Genomic DNA, 14278 nt, shown 5'->3' with positions numbered 1-14278 from the left:
CTTCCTCCTGTCTTCCCCTTCGTCTCCTCAACCACTTTCTTTGCAGCTCTACCTTGGCCATCACAAAGTGATGGTCCGAGACTCCATTCCCCCACCCTCTCCACATTCTTGCATCCAACACTTGTCTTCTCATTCGCTCATCCACACACACGTAATCTATCATTGCCTTTCGTTCAACAAGTTCACCATCCATCCTCCTCATTACTCTCCATGTATACCAGTGGATCATCTTATGCCGAAAGTAGGTGTTGGCTATTGCCAACCCCTTACAAGCACAGATGTCCACCAAAGCACTTCCATTCCCATCTCCGTCAGCTGGCACACCCCACAGACCAACCACTCCATCCACTCGTACATTCCCAACTTTGCCATTCATGTCTCCAAAAGAAACTTGGATTATTGTACAGCTCTCATCTTGAATATTGCTCACCCTTGTGGAATGGTTGTGGAGAGGTTGCATTAAGACAACTAGACAAAATTCAGAGTAAAGCTGTTAGAATCATTAACAACCCTGCCATTACATATAAACTACCTCCCCTGCAAGTAAGAAGGAATGTTGCCTCCCTTGCATTATTTTACAGATATTTTTTTGGCAAATGCTCAGACGAAGTTGCGTCTATGGTGCCACCTCTCCATGCCTTCCCTCGTGCTACACGGGCATCTGGTAGCGCTCATGACTGGAATGTCACTCAACCATATTGCAGAACTTCTGCCTATCAGAATTCTTTCATTCCTCGAACTGCATCTCTCTGGAACTCGCTTCCCCAGAGTTGTTTTCCTCCAAATTTCAACCCACAACTGTTCAAGTCTAACTGTTACAGATATTTTATGAACAGAGGACACCAGTAATCTGGTGTATGGATTATTTTTTTCCCCATTTGTTTTTCCTTCCTCCGTTCTGTTATTTAAAAAAAAAAAAAAAAAATCAACAGCACTCTCTCGCTCCTCTCAAACTTGTCCATACACGCTTCTACACTCACCCAAAACTCGTCTTTCACTCTTGCCACTCAATCCTCAGTCGGGGCATACACACATACAATCGCCCACGCTTGTATACCTACTTTCATCCTCACCCATACAATCCTTGCACCCACTGTTCCATACTCTCTTGTATTCTCCTTCCACTTCTTGCTTATCATCAGACTTACTCCCTCTCTTGCCCTCTCATTTTCATTGACTCCCGCACATATACCTAAACCATATTCCCATTCTCTCACCCTTTCACCTTTCCATTTAGTTTCAGTCAATCCACATATATCCACTTTTGCATCCTCAAGCACCTGAACAATCTCTCTCTCTTTCACTTCATCATTCACTCCTTTCACATTCCACGTTCCCACCCTAAGAATGTCCATCGTCCGTTCCTTAGTCGTCAACGTATGGTCTGTCCGTGTCCGAGGCGCTTTGTTCGCTTTTTTAGTTAGTTCTTTTTACGGGGTGGGGCACTAACCCACCACCAACCCTTTTAGTCGCCTCGTACGACAAGCAGGGATACTGAGGGAGTATTCTTGAAAACCCCCATTCCCCCAGGAAGGTGGATAAAATATCTGGAGCAGATGGACATTTTCCCATAGAGTTAGTTTGGATTAAGAAATGGAAGTTCGTGTGTTTCTATTTTGTTGAACTTCTTGTCTTGGGCAGTGGACGTGCTGCAGGAGAGAGATAGGTGAATTGTGTTTACTTAGGTCTTCAAAAAGCCTTTGACAAGGTACCCCATAATTGACTAATGTGGAAATTGGAGCACATAAAAGGACTGATGGGGAACCTCTTGGAGTGGATGAGAGACTGCATTAGAGACTGACAGATAAGGACAGTAACAAAGGACAAGATGTCAGGGTGGAGGGAAGTAACAAATGGACTCCCGTAGGGCTCGGTGCTGGCACCCATAATGTTCCTGATTTATGTAAATGATATGTTGGATGGAATGAACAGTTATGCAAGCCTGTTTGCAGACAATGCAAAGATCATGAGGAGAATAGAAGTTAAAGAGGGTTGAAAAATGCCACAGGAAGATCTGGACAGGATTTACGAGTGGGGCCGTGTATGGGAAATGAAATTCAATGGGGAAAAAATGCAAAAATTGGAAATTAGTAAAAGTACAAAGATGTCATCACTGAATTACTCGATGGGAAAGGAACCAATCACAAAAGCAAGAGAAGACGGACCTGGAAGTATTGGTCCAGGATAATTTGTCACCTGAATAACACATTAACAAGATTGTCAGAGAGACATGTAAGCTCTTGACAAACATTAGAGTGGTATTTCAGTACTTGGATGAGGCAATGATGAAAAAATTTATAGTGGTTATGATCCACCCCAGGTTGAAATATGTGGCAATGGTGTGGTGCCCATGTACAAGGAAAGATATAAACAAGATAGCAGCAACCAAGATGTCCCCAGCCTGTCAGATCTATCATTTAAGGAAAGACTAGAAAAGCTAGGTCTGCCTTCCTTAGAAGAAAGAAGAGAGAGGGGCAACATGATTGCAGTGTTCAGGGCCATGATAGGAGTAGACAAAATAGACAGACAAGATCTGTCTGTATGGGATGAGGGATCAACAAGAGGACATGGAAAGTAATTGAAAAAGACAAGTTGCCTGAAGGATATCAAGAAATATAGTTTTCATTATAGATGCATTGACCTATGGAATAGCCTGGATAAAGAGATCATCCAGTCCAAACACTTAAATTAGTTTAATGCAGAGTTTGACTGGTTGAGTCACGGAGATGGGAACCCACAAATGTAGCTCATTTCCTGTATATCACAACTAGCTAAACACACACACACACACACACACACACACACACACACACACACAGTGAACATAAAACGGACCGTTTGTAAAATATTGTTTTACTGGTTGTTTGTTGTGGTGTAGATATTTAATAGTCGGGCTACATTTGGTGGACAAAATAAATAAATACAGTCAAGTCGCCTATGGCGCGGACTTCTATGGCACGGTTTTCTATGACATGGCAAGGTGCCAGACCCCCCCAAAATGAACTACGCGCATAAACTACCTGTGGCGCAGGCGCGGAAAGGTTTGAAATGCACGGGCAAATTCCCTTGGCAGTGCGCTCCTTTGTTAGTAAACAAAGAAGATGGCGACCACTTCAGCTTCATACAAGTACTCCAACTGTGGACTTTTTTCTCTCTTATGAGGAGATTAGACTTCATCAAATTCATTGTGTTAAGTAATGGAACATTAAAGATTCTTTGGGTATTGTGACTAGTTGTGGGTTTGTTCGTAAAATCGCTATGAACGGGTTATTGATGAAGCACCTGTCTCTGAGCTAAGACGAAGTATAATGTTTCCCATCATCATCATTACGTATATAAGAATGATTATTAATGTGTTGAATGTGAGTTTTTTTGACACTTAAGCATACAGACTTTATCAAATAAGCTTCTTCAGTCAGTGTTTGACCAGGCAGCCTCCACCATCTTTAATGTTTTGGTCGGTCAGCTGACCTGTGTCTACTTGGCCAAGCTTTTTTTTTTGCTCGATCCGCAGCGCATGGTATTGCCCAAGTAGACACAAGGCTGATCACCCTCCCGTTTTTTGTGCCTATTGTTACATGTAATACATTCATTGACTGATTGCTTGATTGTGTGCTTGTGTAAACTGGGGAAAAATGGGGAAAAGTGGGGTGAAAAGGGAGACTTTGGGTGAACTTCTAGAACCATATTCCATTTTTCCCATAGGTTTAGTTATTTGTATGGCATGGTTTTCTATGGCGCGGGCATGGTCCAGAATTAATTAGCCTCGCCTGAGGTGACGACTGTAAATAAATACAGTAAATAAATATAACAGCCAGTTCCACATTACCCTCTTAGAAGTGCAGTTTCCTGAGGGTAGGCTACTGCAGTGCAGTACAATATATTTAATGATAGTCAACCTGCTACCCTCTGTGACATTATGTGATCACCTGTTGAAATTAAGTCACACACATGCCGTGGTAATTCTAACTGCAAGACCACCAGTAAATACAAAATTAGGTAGTATTCACCACTAAAAAACACTGATGCAGTGGCAGTCAACAACAAGAATGAAGACTGAATTCAGTGTATTAATCCAAATTGTTTTTCCCCACCTCCCAAGTGCATCCTAAGATATTACAGAGGTTTAAGAGTTTAAGGTTGTACTTTGCTATCTTACCTCCTTATCGGAGCTGTTAAGGCTCATCCAACAAATAGTACATTTTCCCATCAGCATGAGATTTCATTGGTGTAAATGTAAGATTTTTGTTCTTTGGTACAAGATGGTGCTCACCAATCACACACTCACTGTAGTGCTACATTCAGGTGACTTTATACTGAGTTACAAGCCATAGTTTCTTTTGTAACCCAGGATTGTATGTAGTACAATACATTGGGTAGTTTAGTAGTTTAAAGTGCTCCAATTGGATGTGGCCCATGAGGTTTTATGTATGAGGGCTGGTTGGGGTTTTTTGCTCGTTATAATGCAGCTCTGGCAAGCTACTTGTCATGCACACCTTAAACCTTTGGACTAAGTAGCCTAGCCCCCTGCCTCACTGCTAAAAGCACAAAAGGAGCAGATTATAGATGGATGAATGGAATCATATCCATTCTGTGGAGAGATGTGTCCTTCTTTGTACATAGGAAGATTCCATAGTTAATACGTGCATATCTCATTTCTATCATACATCATCATCATCCACACTGTTATTCACAAGAACATGAGTAAAACATAGCATTTATGATATTACATGACTTACCCATCCAGACTTGAATTTGAGTGTTATATGTCTCTTGCAGTGCACATAAGAGTTGCAGAGCCTAAACAGCACTTATGCATACTGTGCATGAAGGAAAGTCCAGCATTAGTAACTCCATGATTTACTTGAGTAATGAAGCATAGATATGTTGGTCAGCCAGAAAATTCTGATCGAACAAATATTTTTCAGTGCAGTACTGCATATCTTGAGGATTTTTCTCATGTGGCTCAGTGTCTGCAACATTAAGTAAATATATTCATGCTTTTACGGTACAGTATATAGACTTTAGCATAATTTTCAGATCTGTATTGTATACAAGTATAAAGAAAGGGTCATTGCGGATTTTTTTATTCAGTTTGCATCCATCCATCCATCCATCCATCATCCAATCCTACGTTGCCCCATGAGGAGCGTAGGAGCCTGGGGCTAGGCAAGTTGGTCCTGACATTTAAGATGAGAGTGACCAACCTCACTCATCCCTGAGTGGCATTACTTGAGCAATAAACCTCAACCATTCCTTGGATATAAACCTTCACTGGCTCAATTTGATTGGAGCGCCATAAATACCCACTAAACCACCTGGTTCCAAAATTTGGTTATATGGTTACCACCCAGCATAGGAAATGGTTTCCTGGTGAACAGGAAACCATTTGGCTTGTCATTCAGTGTAGAGTCACCCATGGGCAGAAGGAAGAGGAAAGAATGAAGGAAAGAAAGACAGAATAGGGAGTGTAAAGTCACCCGTAGGCAGATGGACGAGGAAAGAATGAAGGAAAGAAAGACATAAGCGGGTGGAAGGAAAGACGGATGGAGGAGAGGAAAAGGCAGACACCCGAGAGCAGCACTACATTGAGTGAGTGGATGGTGAGCACCCCAACCCACCACATGCAGTATAGTGATAAATAAAGGATGTATTTTTTCTCCATGTTAGCAGAAGCTCAGTACTCAGGTCGTCATTATTATCACTGCAGTTATCATTTACAGCTGTCAAGTGTACTCACTAGCATGTTGTCACGGAATATGGTTGTTTATATCAGGGCCTTGGGGTTTGTACTGCACTGTCAACATCACACGGACAATACTTTGTTTACTGTAACTTGGTCTGACGTTGCCACGTCTTTATTTTGGTTAAAATTGCCACTTCTTTGGCTCTGGTGAGTATGTTAAGAGCTAAACACTAGAATATTATGCTATTCATGAAGGTGTATTGTGGAGAGGACATACAGTAGAATCAATATATTTTCATATTCTTACTGTGCCACTGAGCAATGGAAAATGAGCTACGAAAGAAAGAAAATTTCTGCCCAGTTAAGGTTGATGAACTACAGGAGTTATCATCATTAACAGTGGTAAGGAGGTATGAAAATAATGAGCAGTAATAAATTATGCAATGTGTGAGTACAAGTAGAAGAGTAAGTGGAAGAATTGGAGAAGAATCCTCATTATAAGTTACCTCCCCCTCCCCCTTTTTTTTTTTTTTAATGTTATGCTGTCAGCTCCTCAGTAAATTTAGAAATCTTGTTTAATAAAATTTGCATTGCCATCTGCTAACCAGATTTGCCAATTCCCATCATTTACACACCAGTTTTAAAAAGTAGGGATACCGGTATTTTGGATTATTCCAGACTTAAAATGAGGACTCTCTCCAATATTTTGACGGAGAAAAGAGGTAAGATTTATTATGATGATAGGGGAAGGGTAAAAGGTGTGGAAGTACAAATATGAGGTATACTCTGTCCAGTTTAACTTGGCCTAAAATTGCCATCTCTACAGCTTGAGTGCAAGACATTAACACTAAAATTTGGGGCAAGTCACATAGAAGTGCATTCGAAGAGATATTGAACCATCAGCATTCTTATGCTGCCAGTGAGCTATACAAAAAGGACAGAATATCTGCCAAGTTAAAGTGGATGAATTATACAGTGGGTATTAGAAGTGTGGAAGTGAGGAGAGGTAGAGAGAGGTGTGAGAGTGAAGGGGAAAGTGAGAGGGTGAAGGGACACACAAGGGGCGAGAGACTGGGCGAGTGTGGTGGTGAGAGCTCAGTCTCACCTACTTTGCCTCACCTGCTTTAGACATCAAATTTCTTGTTAGCAACACTTTGCTTGCTTTTATGCCTTAATTTGGAGCTTTAATGAGGAACATTTGCATAAACTGTAGCTTCATGGTAAAAATTACTGTCATGCACACTATGCACTAAGAACGATGCTATACTTGCATACCTTGTAGGGTTATTGTATGTATTACATTCTATTTATTTAGTTTTTATTTTTATTTTTGCAGTATATTGTAGATTCATGAACATTTATAACATTTATTAGTTTTTTTCATTGTTTTGCTGTATAAATAAAAGTATATTTTTTTTCCTCACTCCCATTAAGATTGTCTGTGGACCAAGTTAATAAAGGTATCTACATATTATGTTACTCATATTGAACAGCACTAAGAATTATTCCCTGTAATTTCAGCTGTCTTAGATAGTTATTACAACCCATTATCCACTGGCAGGTGATAATGTTACTGAATATTTCTTATACATATTCAAAATATCTGGCATTTTGAACAGGTAAATTTGCATTTTATTAAATTTTCATTATTATAAACCATTTACAATAGTGTATAAATATACAGTATATGGTATACTGTATTTACTGAAGCATCTTTACAGTCAGTACTTTTAAGCAGCTAATGGTGTACATGCAGGCTGTGGTGGTGGCTGATGGTGGTCCTGTGTTGCAGGAGGGTGAGCAGAATGATCCCTTTGGTGACTCCTTCAAGCCAAACTTTCCTCCACCTGATGCCAGCAAGCCTCCTCGTCTCACCGCCACTACTGCCCCCACTCCAGCCCCCCTTGCTCCCCCACCAGCCTCTGGCAGGACGAGGCATGACTCTCACCACACGCAGCAGCAACAGCAGCAGCAACAGCAGCAGCAGCAGCAACAGCAGCAGCAGCAGCAGCAGCAGCAGCAACAACAGCAGCAGCAGCAAGGGGGAGCAAAGGCATCCGAGAATAAAGGGAGTCAAGAGTTTGCAAAGTTTCCAGTCACCTTTCCTGATGGAAATTCCCCATCAGCTCAAAGCGAGCCCTCTAGGCAAGCATCCCAAATTGGGGACAATCAGGAAGACAGATATGCAGCTTTTAAAGAGTTCAGAACCGATGATAGCGGATCATTTAATGACATTAGTGATTCCAGAGTATGTGAAGGACAAGAATCTCAGGCAAGTGGAGCATCTAGCCTTCATCAGTCAGATGATTTTGATGTTCAGTGGTCCAAGGCAGACTTTTCTGAGGATACAGAACCATCTAAGAAAGATCCTCATTTTGATGTATTTACTGACTTAGATCCTCTCAGTAAAGGGAAAAATCGTCCATATGTTGACAAACGTGACTTCTTCAGTGATATGCGAAAACCACGTCAGCGTGTGTTGAGAGAGTTAGGAGATGGAGAACCATCAATCTCATGTTCACCCCGCACACAGCCTGGCTTCATCCCTCCAGAAGTTTCAGCCCTTGTAGCATCAACCTCACTTTATACCACAACACCTAGGTCCATCAACCTGACATCCAGGCACCCCACCTCAACTACCATCACCCCAGTTCACAATGCCTCTATGCCATCTCACTCCTTTACTGAATCCTTCAGCCCTCCTGATTCCTTTAGTCAAGAAGACTTCCGTTTTCAGCAGTCCGCATCTACAGACAAGGAGGAGTACTATGAAGCATCTAATTTCTCCACTGCAGGATTTGCAGACTTCACCTCCTCATTTCCCAATGACTCCCCAAGAAGCCAGAGGTCTGAAATGTCAAGCAGTATACCTGATGAACCTCCCCCACCCCTACCATGTGGACCATTGACTGTTGCTCTACCTCCAGAATCATTCCGAGACAGTCCCCCTCCCTTTTCACCCCCTCCTGTTCCAAGATCTCCTGCTAGAATGGCATCAGGGCCAGGGTCACCACAGATACCCCAACCCCACCCTCACCGTCACCACTCCCCAGTGCCTCGTACTCGCATGGGCAAGCAGTTCACTGTAGGAGCTTCTTCATTGAGCCCTAAGACTCTGCCTCGCAGCCATAAATTCCGAAAACAATCCAGCTATGAAACAGAATGGGAGATGAGAGAGCTAGGTCACACTCGTGGTTATGATAGTGGTGATCTCACTCCCCCCACCCCACCAGACTTAAGAGAAGATGGAGGTGTTAGCCCCCGCCCTAGGCCAAGGTCACACTTGTCCAAGCAGCTTAGTGCCAGTTCTGCTACCTTATCTCTGCGACCATCACACTATCGCTATGGTGATGTAGAGCAGTTCTCTTCCCCAGAAACGGAAGTTAGACCTTTTCCTACAGATGACTTGAATCTCAGTTATGAGGAAGCCCCAAAGCCACCTCCAAGACCAGCCCATATTGAACCCCCACCTCTGCCACCCAAACGGCAACCCACACATGTCACCCTCAGGCCTCCTCCCCGCCCTCCTACCACCAATTCTGATGCACATTATAATTACATAAATGAATATGAATCATCACCTGAGGAAGGTAACACTCCACCCATTCCCATCCCAGCCAGAAAACCCCGGTATTCTGATTCCTCCTCTCAGCCAGCATTCATCCCCAGTCGAAGTACTAAACCTGCACACCCAGACAGCTTTCAGTTTCCTAAGCCAAGTGTTAGTCCCACTCATGAGTTTACTGGAGCTGTACCGAAAACATCAAGAGAATCCACTCCAAGCAAACACTCTACTCCTGGGAAATCACCCAAACTTATGCAGAAAAGTACTGCATCAGTTGACCTTGCAAACACAAGTCTTGATCAACTGGCTGCCAGTTTAGATGTTCCTGTGGAACAGTTGGCAAGAATGACAGTAGTGGAACTTGCAGCTTGTCTTGCACAGCAGCAACTGCGGCAAGACTTGGATGAGCAACCCATGTCTGACACACAAACCCAAGTTGCAGTCCAAGATAAATCTAGTAGGAGATCTAGGGGCCCAAGTAGAGACCAAAGCAGAGAGAGATATGCTTATAGCGAGGATCAGATGTTTGCAGAATTTGATGCCCAGTTCCCTAAAAGTCCTGTAGATCCTCCAGAGTTCAGTGCAAGTGGAGGTCAACAAGTTACTCATGCTGTTGGAGCTCCTGTTAGTGAGGACAGATATGCTGTTTTTCGTGAACTTACAACTGTCACAAAGCAGAAGTCCGTATTTGATGAGAATTTCTTAACTCCTCAGAACTCCATGGAAGAGGAAGCATCTGAGGTTTCATCTGGCACTTTCAAAGCTAACTTTGATGGAGACTTGCGACATGATTCCTTGGAACATAAGTCTTCTCTGAGTGATGACGGGGATGCGGGAGAGCTAGAAAAGGACAAGGACTGGCGACCTCCCAATCATGACCTAGAGTGTGTCACAGTCTTCAGGAGTCCAGAAATCAGTGAGTATGACAATTTTGAGCCTGCTTTTGATGCCAAATTTGATGATGACTTCTCTGCCGCAACCATGAGTGAAAAGAGTTTGACCCCAGTGAACTCTCCTTTACATCCAAGACAACACAGTCCCAGACCACAGCAGCACCAAGATGCTCAGCGCTCGCCCTTCACTGATGACTTCACTTCACTGTCTCAAGCTGGTGGTAGATCATCACGTCAGTCATCAAGCAGAAGGACTAGACCTGAATCAGAATCATCTTTTGCAAGCTTTGATGATAACTTTGTACCTCCAGGTTTAGAAACCTATCAGGATGCTCAGAAAACAGATGAAGTATCAAAGTCACCATTTGCTGACAATTTTCCAGATCACAAAAGAGATGAGCAAATTGTAGACAGTGGCTTTACTTCTGGCTTTGGTGATAGTTCAGATAAATTTGATGATCCCTTTACAAGCGTTGAGCCTAAGCTTCCAAGTTCTGTGCAGAGTAGTATGGATGCTTCATCAAAAACTGACAGAGAAAGTTCTCTGCAACCACCACTTGATACATCACTCAGCAAAAGAAAAAGTCCATTTGATGATGACTTTACAAATCGAGTTGACCGATATGAGGTTCTTAAAGAAGTTGAGAGTGAACGAGAACCATCTCTGGAAGGTGAAGTCAGTCGCTTAACAAAACAGGGAGATGCTAGAGGCTCGCCATTTGATGACTCGTGGCATGGTTCTCTTAGAAATACTCCATATGATGACCAGAAATCTATTAGTTCCTTGCATTCCATTCATGAAGAACACAAGAACATTCCACGTGAATCTCCGTTTGATGATGATTTTAGCCATGAAGGTCATAAAGCCTCAGTAGATCATGAACGACTTTCTCGATCTGGTTCAGAACACAGAAAGTCTCCTTTTGGTGATAGTTTTACCCCTCCCACTTCTGCCAAGCCACACAGAAGTAGAGGCCCCTCACGTCTTAGTGTGGGAAGTGAAGGAAGTGACATTAGGCATTCCCCTTTTGAAGACAACTTTAGTTCTGTTATTGGTAGTGTAGCTGAAGAAGTTAATTTTGAAAATGCATTCCCCAGCCTGCCACAAGATGGTGCTGGTGTTGGTGAAGCAGATCCTTTCAGCGTAAAGCTCAGTAAGACCCAAGCTGAGGCTGAATGCAGCCAGAGTGACATGCAGTTTGCAGACTTTGAAAATGCATTCCAGGAGGGTAAAGCAGATGAACAGCCTAGTACTGTGAATCAGGCTGATAGTAAGACTCAGGATGACCGTGCAGAGGAACTTGCACTGGAAGAAGATGTCTTCCCTGATGATGAAACTGAATTTAAAGTGTCTGCCCGTTTCAGTACTACCACTGACATGAAGAAGTCTGACTCAGTAAGCATCTTCCGCCGTAACAGTGATCCATTTGCTGATGAATTCTTCACAGCTGACGTTGAACAGAGCACCTCTACAACATCTCCAAGCAAAACAGAAGGAGGAGGCTTCTGGGAAGAGCCATTTGATAATTTTGCCTTCTCAAAAAAATAGTGAACATACATGTATCACATTTCAGTAGTGCATCAGATTGCAGTAGTTGCATAATTGCTGGAGGATACTGGAAAAAATAAAGAATGGTATATAAAAATTGATCTGATTTTTTTTTTTTTTTTTTTTTTTCAGTCATTGCCTGTGTTTAATTATCATTAACCTTGATTGGTGACCTAACCATATTCTATCAGTACTCCAAGTGTCTGTGAATAAGAAGAGGTAATAATCTTGTCTTTTACTTTGTTCAGTAGCTATATATTTTTTGTAATTACTGTAAAATCAAATACTATACTTAATACTCTTATTTCTTGAACTTACTGATTAAATGTGATATTTGACAGCCAAATGATTATACAGTACATAATACTTTAAGGCAGTTAAATACAGATGAGTAAAGATATTACACCTGTTATACAGTATTTCCCAAACTTATTCTTCATTCTGAAAATCAACTTTGAATCTTGTTCAATTGACTGGATGGTCCCCAGTATTTCTTTAATACATGAAGATTCGATACATCCTGGTGTTTTTTCCTTAATTTCTTTCAGTAGTATTGTAATGTTTCTTAGTTACTTCTTCATTGCTCCTGTGAAAATTTGTACTCAGATCTCCAGTGCTGAAGTTAGACCTTTGATGTGAGTGGTAGCCATCATCAAAACTGATTATTGTGGGTGGGTTTGGTAAGTGTTGGTTTCATTAGCCCTTTGATTGCAGTGGGTTTTGGTGATGAGTAAAATCAACCTCTATAAGCTAGAATATAATACAGATATCTTTGTTCTTGACCAGATCTTTCATTATGATACTATTTTAGCTTTTTTGATTGCCCTGGGTTTCTTGGAAGCATAGTAATATTTTCAAACATTAGCTTGAATACTATGCAAAGTAGGTATTTTGCAGTCAGAAGGTTACTATGCTGGTGTTGAATATGGGCATCATTACATTTATATGAGTGTTAAGTGACTGAAGAAGTTACTTGATAGTTGACATCACTGTTGTTTCAATGCTGCTGTTGTCATGGAGGAAACAAAATATGTAAACTGTAATAATGAATGTCTCATGACTTGTAAATTGTCATTTTTAGATAAATGATACGTATTGATGCAGTACCAACACTCTTACTTGTTTCCTAACCCTTTCAGTATAGTGATGTCCATGTCTGTTGTATTTTGGCTACTGCCAAACTACTTCTTTCAGCTTAGGAGTGCTCCCTAGTGTTGCAGAAGTTAATGAAGGTATATCTGACCTCTCCAGTTTGAAAAGTCTACTTTGACATACATAAATCTGCTGGAGATAGCACTAGTAAGACAAAAAAGACATCACTGTACTGAAGGGATTAAGCTGGTGTCATGAGAATTGGTGATTTAAGCTATCAACATCACTGCAGCTACAGCCTCAGACATAGTGTTGTGCACAGAGTACATAGTATAAAAATTTGACTATCATTTGTGGCTTAGATTCACCAACTTTACCAAGGTTTGTGCTCTGTGTACATTTTATGGGTTTAGGCTGCTTAGAGGTTAGCATTTTGGTCTTACAAACAGTTAATCTACAACCAAAACTAGGGGCTGTAATTATATTTTACTAAAAAGGTTTCTTGCAGCAGTCAGAAGGCGTGAAGAAGTGCAACATAGTGAGTCAGTTTGCAGACATGAAGATAATTAAAGGAAATGAGGTGATGTTGCCTCAGTATGATTTCATGTCTTTGTTGAGCCATATTTGGGTCTGAGTTGAGAGGGCATCAAGTTTCATTTCTGGAATAGTTTGTATCTGAATCTCCAGTCTTATTTTCATACCAGATAAATTCATCTGCTTTAGAACAGATTACTATTTGTATATGTGTAACATTTTTGTCCTCAACTTTTACGTGTAGATGTTTTAAAAATGTATGTTTATATTTTTTCAAGTGCATGAAACAACTTTATACAACAAAACTTTAATATAACTTTAGTTAATGCTGCTATTTGCCTCTGTCTAAGAGGACATACGGTCAGGTTATTCTAAGTGGTGCCATGCTTGAATCTCATGGGAGGCAATAATGTTATAGGTTCATGTGCAGGTGTTATCACACTGCATTACAATTCCATTGATCCTATAACAGTTTGCTTGGAAACTATCTTCTAGACATTGTGACAGAGTAACTACAATAATTCTGAGCTGGTAAATGAATATACAGTAGATGTTTTATAAAGTTTAACTTCTTTCATTGATGATGTTTAATTATTCAGTAAATGTGTAGCAACACACAGTTTTAAGTAAAACTGTAGAATACCAGGATCATTGCTGTCAGGTGGCCTCTCTAGTAAATGAAGCTGTACAGGAAGTTTGGATCTGTCCAGATGACAAGTAAAGTGCCGATGTTCCAGCTGGTGTGACTGCAGTCATCCATTTGGTTGTGAATTATGCTGCTTATGTTGTACTATCCATATTTTATGTCCTCTGTTTATTAGCCAATCTTTTTTACTAGTTTCACACACTTTTGGGGTTGATGTGTTAGACATTTTACATGAAAAGTCATAACTGAATTCTCAAAGAGTTTTCCAGTGAAGATTGATATTTACCTAGCCATAAACTTAGTGCATCTCAAA

General features: G+C 41.2%; 1 protein-coding gene across 2 annotated transcripts in view; it reads left to right on the top strand.

The window, feature by feature from the left end:
* Positions 1-11816, top strand: part of LOC145412207 (uncharacterized) — a 122670-nt gene extending 110854 nt beyond the window's left edge. For both annotated transcript variants that reach the window (XM_080282133.1, XM_080282132.1), the window contains exon 6: positions 7479-11816. In XM_080282133.1, the coding sequence (XP_080138259.1) occupies positions 7479-11693 (4215 nt within the window). In that variant the 3' untranslated portion in view covers positions 11694-11816. The remainder of the gene's footprint in view (positions 1-7478) is intronic.
* The last annotated feature ends 2462 nt before the right edge of the window (positions 11817-14278 follow it).

Source organism: Coenobita brevimanus, chromosome 92 (assembly GCF_032717465.1).
Source record: "Coenobita brevimanus isolate Jiangsu-jjx chromosome 92, ASM3271746v2, whole genome shotgun sequence".
Taxonomy (NCBI): domain Eukaryota; kingdom Metazoa; phylum Arthropoda; class Malacostraca; order Decapoda; family Coenobitidae; genus Coenobita; species Coenobita brevimanus.
Note: the sequence above shows the minus strand (reverse complement) of the source record. Positions and strands in the feature narration are given on the sequence as shown.